The sequence below is a fragment of the Anarrhichthys ocellatus genome, unplaced genomic scaffold (assembly GCF_004355925.1).
Source record: "Anarrhichthys ocellatus isolate YVR2014 unplaced genomic scaffold, GSC_Weel_1.0 scaffold8, whole genome shotgun sequence".
NCBI lineage: Eukaryota > Metazoa > Chordata > Actinopteri > Perciformes > Anarhichadidae > Anarrhichthys > Anarrhichthys ocellatus.
In genome coordinates this window covers 6,409,180-6,427,278 of record NW_022280038.1, presented here as the reverse complement: position 1 = coordinate 6,427,278, position 18,099 = coordinate 6,409,180, and the positions used below count along the sequence as shown (strand labels likewise).

General features: G+C 42.6%; 1 protein-coding gene across 1 annotated transcript in view; it reads left to right on the top strand.

The window, feature by feature from the left end:
* Positions 1-18,099, top strand: part of znf609b (zinc finger protein 609b) — a 69,270-nt gene that overhangs the window by 13,231 nt on the left and 37,940 nt on the right. Inside the window, exon 2 of the mRNA XM_031848840.1 lies at positions 10,223-11,115. Coding sequence (XP_031704700.1) covers positions 10,351-11,115 — 765 coding nt within the window. The 5' untranslated portion in view covers positions 10,223-10,350. The remainder of the gene's footprint in view (positions 1-10,222; positions 11,116-18,099) is intronic.

Genomic DNA, 18,099 nt, shown 5'->3' with positions numbered 1-18,099 from the left:
TCGCATTAGTTAATAGTCCGTATGCGAAGCCTGACTTCAGTAGAGCTAACTGGAAGCAGTCGGGCGTTACCGTCACGCTGGTCATCCTCTAATGAGAAAGAGCTTGAGCCCGTCGAGCTGAACGATGACCTAAACTCCCAACATCGCCTCTGATTCCTGAGTCTGATTAAATCAAGTGTCCTTAACACTTAAAGCCAGATGAGCCAAAGTCTGGGTTGTTTATCTGGAACAGTTCAGTGAGGTGCGGAAGAGGAACTGCCCATTAAACAGAAATGATCATCATCATTATCATCGAGTGCATGAGTACGAGTGTAAATGAGAGGCTAAGTGTTTGTGGGGCTACTAGGAAATATAAAGTATGGACTAAACATATTGCTAAATGTGTGATTATAGTATTTAAGTAGCGCTGTTGGTGATTTTTATCATTCGGCCCAACAGCCCTGTTGAGAAATCACTTTGATATTTCTGCAGAAGTGTTTCCAGTATTGAGTTCCTGGAGTAGTTGAGTATAAAGTTAATTATGTCCACTAATCACTGCTGTTCTTATTTACCCATTCTAAACCGTTAAAACAAAAATCACAGATAAATGTAAGATGCAACAGCGTCCACACATAAACATCACCTCCAGAGAACATCACCTCTCCTACAGCTGCTAGTGAGCTCATCGTTTGTTCCTGAAGTAACTATTTAGTTTGATTCATTTCACTTGTGATCATGTTGTGCTTAACTTCCTGCTTATTTGCATATAATACAAAAGGTTGTTCCTGCCAGCTGGTGTATTTGGAGCAAGCAACCAGAAATTAATTGAATGAAACGGATCAAAAATAATAAAACCCTTTTTAATTGCTGTATTTATATTACAGTCACAGCAGACACGAAACAGTAAATCACTCAGAAAGTTCAGCCACTTCATGTTCGTTTACTACTGCTTTTGTTTTGGATTTGTCTACTTGGACTTTTAAAGCTTCTTGTCGTGCTGCTGCCAGATCTTTTGAGGTCTTTTGTAACAAGATGTCAGAATCTTGCCAGCTGGTCTTACCGTGTGGATATCTGCTCGTCACGTGTTAACACTATTTTTTTTTTCGGCAAAGTAAGATCTGTAGTCAAGACCTGTCGCTGAGGTTGAAACACCTTTTTGCAGCGATGTGGGAACACACCCTGAGGTTGTATTCATACCGAATCAGAATATCTGTCTGTGGAGGGGGACGTAGTCCTCAACGCTGAAGTAAACACAAAAAAAAGACTAAAATTGTGTGTACGCACAAAGACAGAAGTGTGCGTTCTTTTCGTCAGACTGATGAAGCTGATTTGGTTTTATGAATCGCAATCATTGTGGGACACCTCAAATAACACGCCTGCACGAATACATCGTCAACTGCGGGCTGTTGGGCTGAAGGTGGCCGGTTGGAAACATTTCTAACGTACAGATTTCCACCTAAAGTCTCTCCTCTGAGATGTTAAACATGCACTCAGCGACCCTACTTTACAGTTGATCATAAACAAGTGTGCCAAAGCAGATGCTTGCATGCTGTCATTATATCGACTGGCATGGAGACAGTGTCTCAATTATAGGATGAAGTGAGCGGAGATAATGAGACGTGTTTTGATAATCTTAGTGCCTTGCTTTCTGTAATTCAGAAATCATGGCGGAGTGCGATGGCTGAGCATGTTAATGGAGCTTCTCTTGTGTCTGCCGGAGGAAAAAAATCAATCTGGCACCTTGTCAAGGTTTTTAAGATCTGGGTTTCCTTCCACTCTAGCCTCTGCATCAGCTGTGGCCACAGACGAGCCACAATTAGATTATTTATCTGTACTCAATTTAAACCGGTCACAACTGTTACGGCATGGCGAAAGGATGGTGTTGGAAGTGTCATATACTTGTCTATGTTTTCCTTCCTATAAAGATTGGTGAATTATGTTTACACCATGCTGGAATTGAGTTATTTCTGATAGTATTTCACAGAGAACGAACACTCGTGCGTCTTTACTTCATAGCTGGCATGAATGAGGATGAGGTCATTTACTGAGGCAAGCTTTTCAACCATCAAATGTCAATAGATGCACTTAATTAGGCGTTGAATCGTCTGAACCAAATGTTTGCTTACTTCTAAAACTGATGTTTAGCTCTATTTGATTGCAGTTCACACACAGCTGACTTCATCCGTCAGCTACTTTAAACCTTGAGAGCACGTCTTTGATCGTGATATCAAAAGATTAAACGACAGAACAAAGTGAGCGTAAGCCGTTGAGCTACAAACATCGCTGGGACTCGAGTTAAATGCTCATTTTGAAGGAAGTTTACCTCACAAATAAAATATGCTAATAGTTAGTTAGCCTACTTATCTGTACTTATCTGGTGCTAGTCATTATCTAAAAAACATATTTGGTTCAGTATACAAAATAATTACAGTGCAAGTAACACTTCATTTATTTGTATTTGTTGGCAGTTATCTCCATTTCTCCACTATTAGACATTTCACTTCAAGATGTCAGCTGTCTCCAGCCCACACCGTTTCTTCATTTATGCACTCGTCTGTCTGCATTATTATTTTTACACAACTACTAAGATTTGTATTTAATTTTTCTCTAGCGTGGAAACTGAACTATGAATTTCACTGATTCCCTTATGCAATAAGTCGCATGCATCCGTCCGTGAGTGAGGGTGAGTCCCTGATTCTGTCCACGGCTAATGTTGCGTTCTGCTGCAGCGAACTGCATAATATTTTGGGTGCCCAGTTATAGCTGCATGCTAAGGGATGCTTTCGTGGTTGCGTGACTCACATTTCTTTCAAAAACACCTTTTATTGCCCGTTTTTACTGCCATCGACTGCTTGCTGTCTCCTCACTCACTACTCTTAACCGGCCCCTGGCCAGTAGGGCCCGCTAGTGATAAAACAGCTGAGTGCATCCAACGACACAGTAGGGGGGAAACTGTTGGCAAACTGCTAACTGAACTACCAGTGCACACATACTGCTGAGTGTCTATAATTTCGCTTTTGGCAAGATTGTATGAAATGTCTTGTAGGACAACCCTGAGCCGATTGCCTGCATACATCGCTGCTTGTTTTTGAGTCTGAATGAAGTGTGTTTACAAAGCCTTAGAGGCCATTTGTGTCCAGCTGGGGGGGTTAGTCAATTGTGGTTGGTTTTATTCAATCGCACAGTACAGCAGCGGTCGTTGCAGACACACCTGGCAGAGATCTTCCTGGTTTATGGAGCTGTTACATTGCTGCTAGATTGCCCAGTTGGAAGGCAAACTGGTTTCACGACCGCAGTGAAAATGTTGTTTTTGAAAGGCGAAACTCCAACAAATGTGGATTGAACCATAATGTTCGGTTAGATTTTTCCAATATATTTGGACTTTTTGCTGAGATCATTACAATGAGGTCAGCGTTTCTCGCTGTGTGTGTACGAGAGGGAGAAGGTGCAATATTGCAGGCAATTCTTTCTGTAAGTTATCAATGATAATAATTAGAATATATGGCCGTCTCTCTCTTCAGGTCATTTTGTATATTGTTTTTCTCAAAGCCAGTAGGGGAATTTCAATATTGCCCATTGCTATTATGAAGCAATTTTCAATCAAATCCACCAAAGTTAGTCGGATTGGAAGTATTTGACAATAGATTAGCTTTCGTATGTTCGGTGTTGTATTGGATGCCCCAGCAGAAGGTCCCTTGAATTGTTTTTGAGATTGTAGTTTTCTTCCTTATCTTTCCACGTTAGTGCACAAATCAGGCTACATGTGTAGGAATTTAAACCATATCTCTGTTTTGCCCTTTTAGTTCACAGTGAGCCGTCGTCTTTCTATCTTGCTCCTTGTAAACTATGTAACATGCCTGCTCAGACATGGAGAGGAGTACGTTGGCAGTAATGTCAAGAAGAAGCCAGTTTTCTGATGCCTCTATCTCTTATCTGCGATCGCTCACTTTGAATGTCAGCATAGCTGATGCTTTGTGTAGTGCGTGCATTTAATGTCAGACGACACGGCAATCATAAAATAGTGATTAATTCAACAGTCTGTGAAGCAGCACTGGAAATAGTCTTTGCCTGGTGAACGGGTAGAATTTATGAGCTGTGTTTAAATCAAATGACCTGAAAACACAAGTCGCTTGAACATGTAAACTCTGATCCGCTAATGTATCACCTCAGTGTGGATGTGGTCTTGATGTGACAGTGGAAGAAGCATGCAGGATACTGATAATAGCAGGGGATGAGTCACTTTATAATAAAAAGACAAAGAGATAAATCACTGTAGTTATGTTGCTCCACTAAAAACTACCGTGGGGAATGATGCACTTCTAGGCTGCGTGGTGTGAGAGTCTGGACTTTAAAGCATAATCAGCTGGAGAACAATCTGCATATTTTGCACTTGTTTGGCGACTGGATTTGAGTCCTACAGCTGCAATCCAATAGATGCAGAAAGCTGCTGCAGTCGGGGATAAAAAATAAAAATAAACCCCACCCTTTGGCAATAATACCGTTATAAATACCAACCACAGTGACCTCATTTAAGTTCTAATTTAGGTTGAGTACAACAAAGTAGGGCTGCGCTATGTGGTCAAAATTGTCTATCACTAGATCAGTAATGATTTGTATATACTTCTGTGAATTAAATACATTAAATACAAATGAAAAGGGTAGTTTATCATATATATATATATTTATTTATTATTTATATTGAATTATCGCCCCAACCTTCATCTAAAGATGAAAATACATGTTTTCATAAAACATGGGACCACAAACTAAATCATCTATGTGATGCCTTCAGATGGGCTTCAGTGAGGTCGCACTTCCTCTTGCTCTTCCTGTCGTTGACATGTTTACTGATAAAGATACCGGCTGACCCCACAGACTCCTGATTCCCATCACCTGGACTGGCTCGGTACATTTCTATTTTGGTAATCAGCTCAAGCACACAATCCAATTACATGGAGGTCACTGTGGGGCTCTCTGGACCGGGGCCCTGCCTTTTTAAATGACCTGCAGGGTGAAGACTGTGTGCAATTCAAGCTTGTAACAACCCTTTGCCTTCTGTCCTCGTGACTTAAACAAAAACTAATCGACACATGTTTAATGTTGGCGAGTACGTACAGATCTCGTTATGGTTCTCACTGTTGTGACTGATTATGGCCAGTTTTGTAGTGCTAAATGAATCATTTAAAATGTATATTACCTTCCCTTTTAATAGGAAGTGAAGCAAAAATATCCGATCCTGTTCTCACAGAAAGAACCATCTTGATTGGGAATTTCTCAATAAGTCTACAGAGTTGGCATACTGGCTTGTTTGGATGTGGGTCGGACGCAACTAACTATTTTAATTAATTAATAATCTATTGTTCAGTCTAAAGAAAAGATGTATTTTGAAAATAAGATGAAGAGCCCAACAATATGTCTTTAAAAGTGCTTATTTAAGCCAACAAACCCAAACACTCAATTTATGAAAGTGACGTTAAATTGGGGCTGCACAATTAATCGAATTTTAATCGCGATCACGATTTTGGCTGCCACGATGAAATGATCGTGATCGTCAGCGATATTGACGTTTAAAATGCGTGCTCTGACACATATCAAATCAAGCGCACGAGATGGGAGGTGTCATGCGCGCACCCTGCAGACTCCGCTATTAGTGGAAGAGTAGAGACAGACAACGGAACAGAGAGCAGACGGTCACGGGTGTCGTGTGAAAGGTAAATCAAATGTCAGGAGCAGAAGGCGAGGAGCTAGCCCCTCGACAAGGATCGTCATCCGTTGTCTGGAAGTTTTTTGGATTTAGGCCAAGTGATGTTAACCAAGAACAAATCATATGCGCAGAGTGCGTTAGAGTTGTGTCTGCGCCGCATAGCAATACAACTAACTTGTTCAGCCACCTGAAAAATCACCACAAACCACAGTACGACGAATGCATTAAGGCCAAAGCTAACGTTACCTCACTGAATCTCCGTCCATGTCCAACGTCAACCCAGAAACCCATAACAGCGACCCTGTACAGCGCAACAGCGTATCCATCCACCTCCCAAAGACACGCTGGAATAACGGATGCAATCGCATTTCATTTGGCCAAAGACATGTGTCCAATGAATACTGTGAGCAACACACATATTTATTTTTAGTTGGCCCTTTATTTTGGGTAAAAATGTTATTGATATTTTGCTTCAGGTGAATAAGAACCGTATAAGTTTTATTTTGATGTAAAGATGTGTACATTAGCTGGAATGTAGCACAACATGGAAGTGAAAGCAGTGCTCTGTTGATTTAATTTTGGGTAAAAAGGGTTGATACTATTTTATTTATATTTTCCTTCTACGAGATGCACTGTGATAAGGACCAGTCTGATGCAAAGATTTGTACATTAGCCAGAATGTAGCACAACAATGGAAGTGGAAGCAGTGTTCTTGTTCATTTAAACGCGAAAGTGCAATAAAAAGATGTTGTCCCTAAAATTAATGAATAATCGTGATAAATAATCGTGATCGCAATATTGATCAAAATAATCGTGATTATGATTTTGGCCATAATCATGCAGCCCTACATTAAATACACAAACCGTTTGGTTTATTGTTTGTTGATGGCTGGGTGTCGGCCCAGCCTCAGAGCTCCTGTATATGCAGCTCACTGTTCAACCAGTCAGCGCATGTTTGATCCACAGAGCCACAGCTATGCGGGGCGTGTAGAGGAGGTTCAGAGGTGTTAAAACCTCCTTTGTGATCTACGACAAACCCAGACTCTCCTCTGCTTCTCTGCAAGACAATCTAAAGCAACTTCGGAGAAGAATCTTTCAGCCCCTTAATGAGAGTTGGAGTATTGGGAGCGGAGATGAGACCATAATTATCATTACCGCATACTGAAAATATAGCATTGTGTGTTATGATTTTCAATTTTAGCAGGAACAACAGCGAACAAAGGCCTGGCTCCACTAACATACATTTATTGTGACGAAAGCATTGCTCACATCTCTATTTCCCCTCAAAAAATTGTTTTAAAATGGAATAAAACTATCATTTCTGTCAGTACAGTAGCTGCTAATACGGATTTTCCTCTTACTTAATTATTGTGATGCGATCATGCACAGATAATTGTTCTGGCCCAGATAATCACACTGTGAAATCGTCATATCGACACAAGCCTAATTTGGGGCAACGTCTCAACCATGCCTGCGCTGAGAAGCTGCTTCTTTTTTTTTTATCTGTGTAATTTAAACTATAAATACCTGTTCTGCATTCTGACATACAGGACATGAAAAGCATGCAAGTTATTCTTGCTGTAGAAAAAAAAAAAAAGAAGGTTCCATGTAGGGTTTTATTTTTTTTAGAATCGGCTGCACACAAACGACGATGTTTTAGCATTTTTAAAAGATAGAAGAAAGTCACAGTAGGAGTCTCTTGTCATAGTCCCTCCTGCACTTGTTGTTTGCCACCTTTTCTTTGCAAACCCTCTAGATGCACACCAGTCTGTCACATACAGTCAGCCAAATGTCTAGATAGGTCCAGTGACAGACAAACATCATACTTTTAGTTTTTAGTGCAGACTCCATCACGCCAGGTCTGATTCACTGTGTGCTCCACAGCAAATCGACCAGGAATAAAATCACCTCTCTCCAGTCTTTTTCCTGCACTTCCACTGCAGCTTATGTGGCCCCTGTGATAGATTGCTGAATGAAACTGGATCTGTGAAAAAAAAAAAAAAAAGAAAAAGGACAAGCACTCTGGGAGTTGCATGCCTTTCGCTCAACAGGGCACTCACTGGGACATTTTTCAAAAGGGCCTGCGCTGCAGTTCCAGCTAAGGGCAGTACAGTAGGTCAACCGCCGATAGAGTTACAACCTCTCTTTTGTGGAGGTGTTGGACAAATTAGACCTCGCAACTGTTTACCCAGTCAAACAGGGACAGCTGCGTCGCTCCACCCTCCGAAAACCTGCCACTGACTGTTGTTCCTCTGGGGAGCCATCTGTGAGGAATACGCAGAGAGCACGGTGTTCAAATGATTGTTCAAACAGTTTCACCTCCGTCACTGCTGGGGGGGGGGGGTGATACGAATGGACCCGTAACCGAATCAACAGGAGCTGTGTGCGTTCCGTTATCCAGCTGCCATTTTTGGCCTGTTGTTCTAATGAGAGCTGAGTAATGGTAGATGGTGCAAAATGACTGCTTTAGAGACTGCAACAGTCGGATCCAGTTGTTGTATTTCACGTCTCTTTATTTCCTGAGGAAGATGAAACTCGTCTCGTATGCAGTGTCAAAGCTGGACAGATGGGTGTATATAATATTTCATCGAGCTCTTCCATAATAGAGAGCTTAATTTAATTGTACTTCCGACAGTAATGAAGCGTAAAATACGCTGATACCCCCCATACAATCTCTTTGGATGCGGTCATAGTTATCGGAGAAGCTTCAGGATTTGACTTGATAAGCTCATCAAGATGAGCTGTATTTAGTCCGGGCTAATAGTCTGAGGATGTGCAGTGAATTTGTCATAATTTCGCGGTTTAAATTCTGTGCAGGTCTGCTGTGTAACAAATAATGTGGGGTTTCAATAAGCAAGTGGAGCTCTCAATAATTTGAAGATTGTGCTCGTTTTTCATGTTTCATCAATTCCCCAGTTCACGTATTTAATTAAGAGAACACACTGAGGAGAAGTGTGAGGGAATGGCTATTATTTTGAAACCAGTTTCATCTCAGCACGATTCAGTTCACCAATTAAACCCAGATATCCACTCTACTACACCAGAAATAAAAACACATGAACATCATTTCTTTGCGATCCCTCCGCGGTGAGCTGTGACGCTTTATATTCTACAAAGCACAAAGAGAACCATCAGAACCAATGCGTGTTTGAGGCCATATTGATCTCATCCCCCGTACCGCCACTCGAGAGCCTTTTGTGCTCCTGCTTCCTCATCCGTCATGTTCTCGATCGCACGGGGAGATGACAACTGCAGAAGTGAGAGTTAATTATTTACCAACATGCAGTGAGCTCTCGGGAGGGGCTGTAAGCAAAGGATTTACAGACAAATAGACTCTTTCTGGTACTGGTATCAACACCATCAGCACTAGTGCAGTAACAGCTTCTCAGGGGTTAAACCATACGATGCAATCATACCTTTTTTTTCCAGAACATATTGGAGTATAAACGGTTGTATTTGTACAGGAAGCCATTTAAAAAACATGTCTTTATAGCACTTCTGGTGCACAACCAGCTATGGTTTGACATGTTACATTTTAAGAATCTCCTCATTTTCTCACAGAAGATTTGTGCTATTCCAAATAGCATTGGTTGTAATTGTAGTATTTAAAATGGGCAAACTAATTGGCCGACGCTGAAGGCGAGTACTTAAGAGCAGTAATGGTCCTGGTGTAGCTGCCAAGGCCAACTGTATTGATATAGCATGTGTTATTCACAAGGCAAACTCAACAGGCTTTACATTAGTAATCCTTTTCATAATGTCTGTGACTAAAACACATATTAAAGGTGTTAAGGAGATTTATTTTCACAGTCACTAACGACGAACAAACAAGTTGATGCTCACATTCTTCCTGTTCAACCCTTTTTAGTCAATCGCTGTCGTATTATACAAAGAACAGTTTGTAAATATTAAGATAAAAACAAAAAGGACCTACAGTCTTCTAAACCCTGAACCCCAATCTGAGAACAAATCCATGGATATAACATTTTTAGATCCATGTTGATCAAAATTGTGATCTGACCTGGAAGCAATTTGCTGAATCACATGGAACACGGTGACATTTTGGCTGTATTATGGAAGCAAATACAACAAACCGATGTTCTCCTGAGCCACACACTGGTTCATTCATGTTTTTAAGGTCCTCTGCTAACGCAAGATTAGCATTGTGTGCTCGGGCTGAAAAGGCACGGCTCCATAAACCATGTGTGAGGCCGGCTACTCCTTATTTATCAGCGGTGACACTATCAGCGGTGCCCTGTGAACAGAGAGCCAGTCACTCAGAACCGTGGGGCCACCTCGGCTGTCAAAGCAGGATTCGAGCTACATTTCCCACGGTTGCCATGGCGACTGTGGGGAGTGATTATGAGGAGAGGGTTTTTCGGGAGCAGTGCTGTCACACCAGTGGGTGTCACACCAGTGGGTATCGCCATCGTGGATTGTGCCGTCACATCAAAGACGATCAAGTGATTTTAGAGCAGTCGTACTGTTATTTCTATGTATTATCAGACTAATTCAAATCCTTTTCTCTCTGCTTTCTAGGGCAACATGTGGTTAAATGGAACAGGAACGAGTAGACCGTGAGGATTCTCCAACCATAGCCCCCGTGTCCCAACCGTCTGAGAGGGTGTCGGACCTCACTGAGGCAATCCTGGGCCGTTGGCACTAAAATGTCCCTAAGTGGTGGCACTGCAGGCGGGAAAGGTGTGGACTCTAATGCGGTGGACACTTACGATAGCGGGGATGAGTGGGATATCGGTGTTGGAAATCTGATTATTGACCTCGACGCTGATTTAGAGAAGGACAAACTCGAGATGTCTGGCACCAAAGACGGCATGGCGGCACCACCCAATGCAGTGGCGGCGTTGCCCGACAACATCCGGTTTGTTAGTCCAGTGTCCGGAGCTCAAGGCAAGGAGAGCAAATCCAAATACAAGCGCAGTAAGAACTCTAAAGACAATAGTAGCAAAGCTTCAGCCGGGGACGGCGGCAAAAAGGAAACGGCAGGGCGGACTCAAGGGGAGCCGACGGGCACGGCGGCGAGTGCGGCAGCTGCCGGCAACAATACCATCTCTGGGAAGAGCGTGGAAAAAGGGGGCAAGGCCTCCAGAAATGTGCTGAGTGGTAAAAAGGAGAAAGAAGGGGCCGGCGGGAAAAGCAAGAAGGACAAAACAGACGGAGCCCCGGTCGTGGTCGTGGCGATAGCGGCTGCCGAGACGGACGTCGTGTCTCAAGCCCAGGTCGCTTTGGGGAATAGTCGCAATGCGTCCTTTGAGAACACACAATCCACAGACTTGGTGGAAGCCAATCAAATGGGGAATATTGCACTTGAACCGATAGGGATAGTACCAGCGCTGACGACAAAAACTGAACCAGAGGAGGTGGAAAACGGTAACGGTGAATGCAAGACGCTAAAGAAGGTGAAAAATGAAAAGGTAAGCCTTTATTCTTACTGTCTTCTGATGCTGCATGGATGTTTGGCACCGTGTTGGCGTATCAAGAAAGAAAATTGCTCCAGTTATCAATCTCCTATATCAAAGGAACCTGCATACAAACATTCTTGTGGTTTCAAAAGTCAAGCTCTAGATGACGCCATGCTAGCTAGCCTGCTACCATAGTTTGGAGGTTGCTGTAAAAGTTCTATTGTGCCCTAAACTTAGTTATTGAAATGTGTTTGCAACAACTCGCTTGTCTTTTATCTTCCAGAAGCCGGCAATAATGTCTGTGGAATTGCATTTGTCTGTGTATCGTTTGAACAGTACTGTCTTTCATCGGTTTAATTATCGCGCTATGAATGAATAAAACAGGACTGAATGCTTGAGGGTTCTTGACGTTGTGCTTCGTGATAGCCTGTCGTTTACAGCAGGCTTGGCGAAGCTCTCTGTTCCCTGAAGCCGTCTGACATGTGATGCATAAAATACGACCTACTGCTGCTTTCTCTTTTGTTGCCACCCCTTAACGAATATGATGCTCAGACCAGCTACAGGAAATGTTTTTATTCCCCTTCTTGACAGCAGAGGTTTGATTAAAAGGAAGTGCCTTCATGTTTTAGAAATGTCTCCTGTTAAATATGAATCCCAGCTTGTAATGTACTCTAACACGAGCCAGTAAAACTAATGTCAGACAGGAATACGACACGTCAGCCGTATACGTCACATCACGCCTGCGAAAGTGAAGTAAATGTCTCATCTCGTTCCACTTTTATTTTTCTTCACACAATTTCTGCCCTGACATAATCTCACAAGAACACTATGAAGATCCGTGTAGCTCTTCACCCACACTTATCTTGTTCACTCATAGAGTTGATCCATCGCCGCGTCTATTGTGTGCCTCATAGCGGCCTTTTCATGCTCCGAGAGAATAAAAGACGGCGGTGCGGGGAGGCGCTGAGGACTGTTTTTGTCTGTCATCGTGTTCCATTCGTAATCCCACAAGCCCCAGCAATGCCTGGTGGAGCGCTGTGTGTGTGTGTGTGTGTGTGTGTGAGAGTGTGTGTGTGTGTGGGGGAGGTGCAAAGCATGCCTTCGTCGTTCTTCCTGCTGCTCTGAAAGTGGCGTGGGGGGATGGGCTGCGAGGGAGCCTGTTTCGAGTCCTTGAATCCAGGACACCCAGTCATGAACGCAAGCTGCAGAGTCTCCTTGGGCTGACTGCTATGAAAGGGAAATTCAGGAAAGTCTTTGTAATCGTAATGCATTTAGAATGAAAGGGCTTTAGAGGGAGAACCGCATGAATCGGGTTTTCAACACCGAATAAAGGACGGGGGTCGTAACTGCTTTTCAAATAGCTATCCGATGAAAGGTATCCTTGAAAACGTGATGAAAAGGATGTGATGATATTGCTGCTAACAGCCACTTTGGCTTCATGAGCAGCTTTAAGGTTGGCAACCCCGGTTTAAAAAATGCATTTTTCAAAAAAACAAAAACTTATATATATTTACTCTGTGTCATTTGGGCTTTGTAAGCCAGTGAGTTTGTCATGTTAAACTCAACATGGAGAAGCTGGAATGTTTAATCACATAAGGAAGAGGGAGGATGTGTGTGGGATGGATCCAAACCTAGTGACACCAATAAGGCTGTGATGCACATTTAAAAGACAACCACAGCCTTATAATCTTGCAACTGGTGAAAGCCAAAATTAAGGAAAAATTAGACGTTGTGAGAAAACTGAGCTGTGATGAATAGAGATCATCCTGGCTGTAGTAAAAGCTTTAACTCTAATATACTGATATGACTCTTTGTGACTATTTAAATGTATTTGGTCCAATGGCTCAATGATGATAATGCAAAGAGTAATATCAGAGTTTCTGTATTCGTTGTTTTCCAGCCATTTCTTTTGTTATGAATGTATAAGCGGAAAAAGTGCCGCTACATGAAAAAAAAAGCAATGCTTGTGAGATTTGACCGGTCCCTCGGTATGAGTGACAAGTGTTGACTAACGTTTGACATTTAGATTACAATTAGCTATCACACATGCTGTATTTCACATGCCCTCCGACCTGAAACAGCGCTAGCTCAATAATAGATGTTCCCTCAGGCAACAGTAACGGCAAACGCTGCTGCAATGTCAGAAGAATTCGCAGCCATGTGGACGGACAAAACGGCACCGACCCCACCGAGACATCCATAATCTCCATGCCAAAAAGGAGCATTTCACATGACACTCTAGCCACAGCAACTAGTGTCCACAAGCTAGATCTTTTTTTATTTAGCAACTGTAAAGTTTATACTGGATTGGGGGTGAAAACGGGAGAAAAACGACGACTGACCTGACTCACAATTTAGCTATATATGTAGTCGTAGATGTAATCTGCACATTGCAACGTGTCAGGTAATGTGGATCCTACACCTGTCCTTTAAGTTGAATAGCTGTAGATATTGTGTATATTATGAATAGCTACATTATATAATGCAACGCAGCATTATTTAAAGGTGCTGACCACGAAGCTGTGAGCATATCCGTTGACTCCACAAGGCTCTCAACATGGCGGCGGCCCGGCTTTGTAAACAAAGCACATAGTAGCTTGTATTACAACACGCAGAGGTAGAGCGACTCCATTCTCTGCTCAGGGAGACACTAGTCTCCACTATATCTTTACATAGCAGCTAGTCGTTTGCTGCTGTGTTAATGCTCTGCATGTTGAATCGAGGTGTATATTTGGGAGTTCGTCAGCCTCATTACATCTCGCCTGCTGATTTAAAGGAACTAGCTGTCCCACGTCCGGTGTAACCCGAGCGCTAATCAGTATGTGTCTCACTCGCTGTCTTGTTCTCCATGGTTGGAGGGGTAATAGCCAGGCTGCATTGTCTGCGTCCTAAGTTAAAGCTCCCCAAAGCTTTGGCTCTCGGATGCCGAATGAATCATCTCCACTTCCGTTCGTACGAGAGCTAACCACCTCTGAGCGCGTCTCACTCTCCCAACTCTAATTATACAAATCTAGAGGAGCAAGGCATTCGTTAGCTGCCTCAATGTGCCACTGGCCTTGATAAATGGAGCAGCTCTCATGGAAAATCTCATTGGCGGTGTCACTGAGAAAGAGAAAGGAAAGAGATACCGCTCTGTATTGCTGCTGATGTCCAGCTCTGGTAGTGGATCTCATGAGAGCTAGCTTCACTCTTATATTTTCTCTCTCTCTCTGTGTGCCCGGCTGACTGTTGCTGTTACAGCTCATTCCTTTTTAAGTAGTGCCAGGGCTTTTAAAGGCTCTGGAAGAGAAGAGAGACTGACTTATTTTAAGAAGGCGAGTAAATTACATCAAGAAGTTCACTACAAAGTCAGCCTGTTAGCTCACCTGTCTGTGCTCTTGTGAGGCAGATAAGCAGAGCTGTTTCTTTTATTAACAGACAGTACTGAAGCACTTGTTCAAATATTTTTGATCTCCTCGACATCTTGCGCAAACGTTGTATCTTGAGCTTTTTAGATCTAATCTAAATTTCAGTGACATATTAAGCTGCCAGTTTCGAATAGCTTCGGAAATCCCCTCACCACACACCTTTCTCACGTCAGATTAGGGACGGCTGTGTCTCTCCAGCTCTCTGAATAACTCAATTTGTTAGTTTTAATTGTCAGCCTTCTTCAAATCCTGCATTTGGACAACAGAGTTTTAAACAAATACCCAATCGTATTTACCTGATCAATGTTAAATCACAGTGGTGAATTATCTGCCAGCCCCAGCTTGGTTGTGATTTCTGTGTTTTTGCCTCTTCCTGTAAGAAGCATCCCCTCCTCGGGGAGTCCCTCACTACTACAGGAAGAAAACGTTTGACACTAATTGTTTTCCACGTCTGCCATTTGCAGCTGCCTTCACTATAACAGGGGAATGGTTTGAGCTCGTAGGCAAAAAAACCAAACCCCAGACTACACATAAAGTATGAAAATAAAACAGAATCAAGGACGACGATAACAAACATGTTGAACATATTGTTCTTGCTTTAATCACTAAACAGCTGCTGGAATGGACTTTCAGTAATGTTAGCATTTTATATTTTCATTTAATGTGAACGTGCATGTCCCAGGGACACTGCTTGTTTCTGCAGACTAAGACTCATACCATGCATACCGCACATGTTCCCGTTTACAGCGTCTTATCCCTCACTGACATGCCAGTAGAATCGGAGTAAATCTCCATCGTTTGTGTAATCACATGATGGACAAGAATAAACTGCAGCATACAATATTTATCCTTCAAAACCCTCCATAAATATACAGTGGCAAAAAAACACCTACTTTATTATTTATTTATATATATATATATATAAAACCGGACCTAAATAGAATATTCTCTGACATGAAACCACAATTGCATCAGTGTGTTTCCCACCACATGTTTAGTATTTATGCTTATTGATGATGTATGTATGTAGGTTTCCGGGGCTTATCAGACGAACACAACCTCGCAGTACTTAATAGGGGATTGATTCTGAGATGGGAATACAATTTTAATAATTCCATCTCAAGCTGCCACAGAACATACACACAGCTTCCAAGATTAGTTGGCTCTCTCTCGTTATTTGGTGCGAACCCAAAAAGCTGCCGAAATTCAAGCAATTTCAGTGTTTTTACGTCCAACTTGTTTGCGCTTCATGTCTCTTTTTCCTTTTTATCAGAGATGATAAATAAGCAGTTGAGACACATTTTTCAATATATTATTTTTCCATATAAAGCTTCAGTCTTTACAGTTTGTACATTACTGGAGCGTGAAAGAGGACAAATGTAGACATCATTTAAGTGCATCTTATAACACAATGTGTTAGTGTTATCTTGCAGACCTCCTTGTAGTGATCTCAGTAGCGTATTACCATCACTAAGGGCACAGTCTACTATTTCTGCACCTTCACTCAGTCGCAGTCAAAAACCAGTTACATTTACAGTCATTGCTTTATAGCCCAGTCATCAACCGTAACCCCAGAAAACCATATCAACCAGATTCCTCACAGCCCACACGGCAGTCCACAGATTCAGATATTGAATTGGAAGAAGAATGCCGCCGGCCCACAAAGTTTATAGCCTCGTTGCTCAGGAAATCCCTGTCTAGGGGAACCACAGGCTTTCTGTTTGGAACTATTTAATACTGGTACCAGGTCTTTCCAGTCATAAACTCTGCCGCCTGTAGTCGCCTCGACCTCGCTGGATGCGGAGCCTGATTTGTGTCCCATGATCTCACCGCTTCCTGAAGGCTTTTGGGATCTGTTGTCACTTTTGATATCGAGTGTAAAATAAGCTTTGCTTTTACCACAAGTTCAATCCGGAGCGATGAAGACGTTGAAGGAGAAGTCTTGGTTGCGTTTATTGCGACTCGGATCCAATTCTGCAACGAGAGCCTCACGGCCAGCTTTGCATCAACATTGATGTTTTTAATGAACTTGTTTTGTGTTGAACATTGTTTTCCATGACGCTCTTTGTCAACAGAATACTGTTTTTAAATCAAACCTGAGGTGAATGCAATATTACTCCTTTATTTTATTAGGATAGCTTGGTTATTCAATGAGTAATAGAATTCAGAGTATTTTGATTTCATGAGGTTTTATTCATCATAGTCTGAAAGCTCTTTTTGTGTTTTGTAACAAACATGTTGGATTTCTATTATCAGTATACTGCTCTGTGTACAGTGTTTTAATAGATTTTGATCTCTGAGACGTAATTGTTGATTGTTTTATTAGTTTCCCTTTGTTATTATTATTACGTGTCGTCTGTAAAAGCTTCTGGCATTCAGCCAGTTGACACTTTGGTAATAGTTTTATTTCAACATCAGTATCATTGAGAAACCTCTTCTTCAAACACATAATTAAGAATCGACGTGAGGGCTTCTTCTACAGTGACACAAAACAATGTTGGGCTACTTTTTCGGGGGGAAAAAATCAATTCCAGGTCTGTGAAACAAAGCCTGTCACGCTTTGTTTCTCCCTCCCCGTCTTTCTCTCTCCCAAAGCTTTCCACGAGGTGTGTTAGCTGCGTCTGGATCAGCTACGAGAGGGGGGAAGGGAGAGCGAAGGCTTGTACCACTAATTCAGCTCATGAAAGACTTATGCAGCGAGAGCAGCTGTCTTCCATTGTCAGGCTGCACATTTCCAGTGTGCCTCATTGCGCCTCTCAATGCGTGAGTAGCACAGGAGAGAGCCAGGCAGGAAACAAACCAGAATAAAGAGGGAGAATATGGAGACTCTCCATGCAGGCCCGGTTGTGTTTTTTTTCTATTTAAAACCGTAGTGGGTGTGCGGTTGGACTGTCGTCTAATAATACACCATGAGCCTATTCAGACCCAGTGAGCAGTATGCAGATAGATGCTGTGGTGAGAGGGGACAGAGAGAGAGAGGGCATTTGAGGGGTAAGAGGAGGCGGCGGCTAAAGAAGTGCCTGAGATTAGGAGAGGAGACGAGGGAGGGAGGGAGGGAGGGAGGAAGAGTGTTATGAATGGATAGAGTCTTTAACCCCCCCAACACTGAATAGTTTGTCACAGGCTGCTGCGGCTGTATGTGGAATGAGAGGAGCTGGCTGAGAGCTCTTGGATTCCTGAATCCTTGAGGCATGTGGTCTGATTAGCAGAACAAAACCCACACAGTGGGGAGGAGCAGACGAGCCCTCCCCCCCTCGACTGGAATTTTCTACCAGCGAGAGACCAACGAGGTGGCACAAAAGTTTGTACTGACTTGCTGCGGTTGTAGAAGAGTTTTCAAAGGATTTCTCTGTTTAACTGGGCCACAATGAACGTCCTCTTTGGTACCTCGACCCTTAAATTTACACGTTTTGTTCAAATAATTATCAATATGGAGACTTGTTTTGAATGCATGGAACACTGGATGAGGAGACATTTGCAGTCCAGGAGCTTAAAGCTCGTGAAAGGTTTTGAGTTTAACAAAGAGGAAGTTAACAGCAAAGCAGTGTTTGAGCAAGAGTGATTAAAGAGAGGATTACGTCTCCCCCCC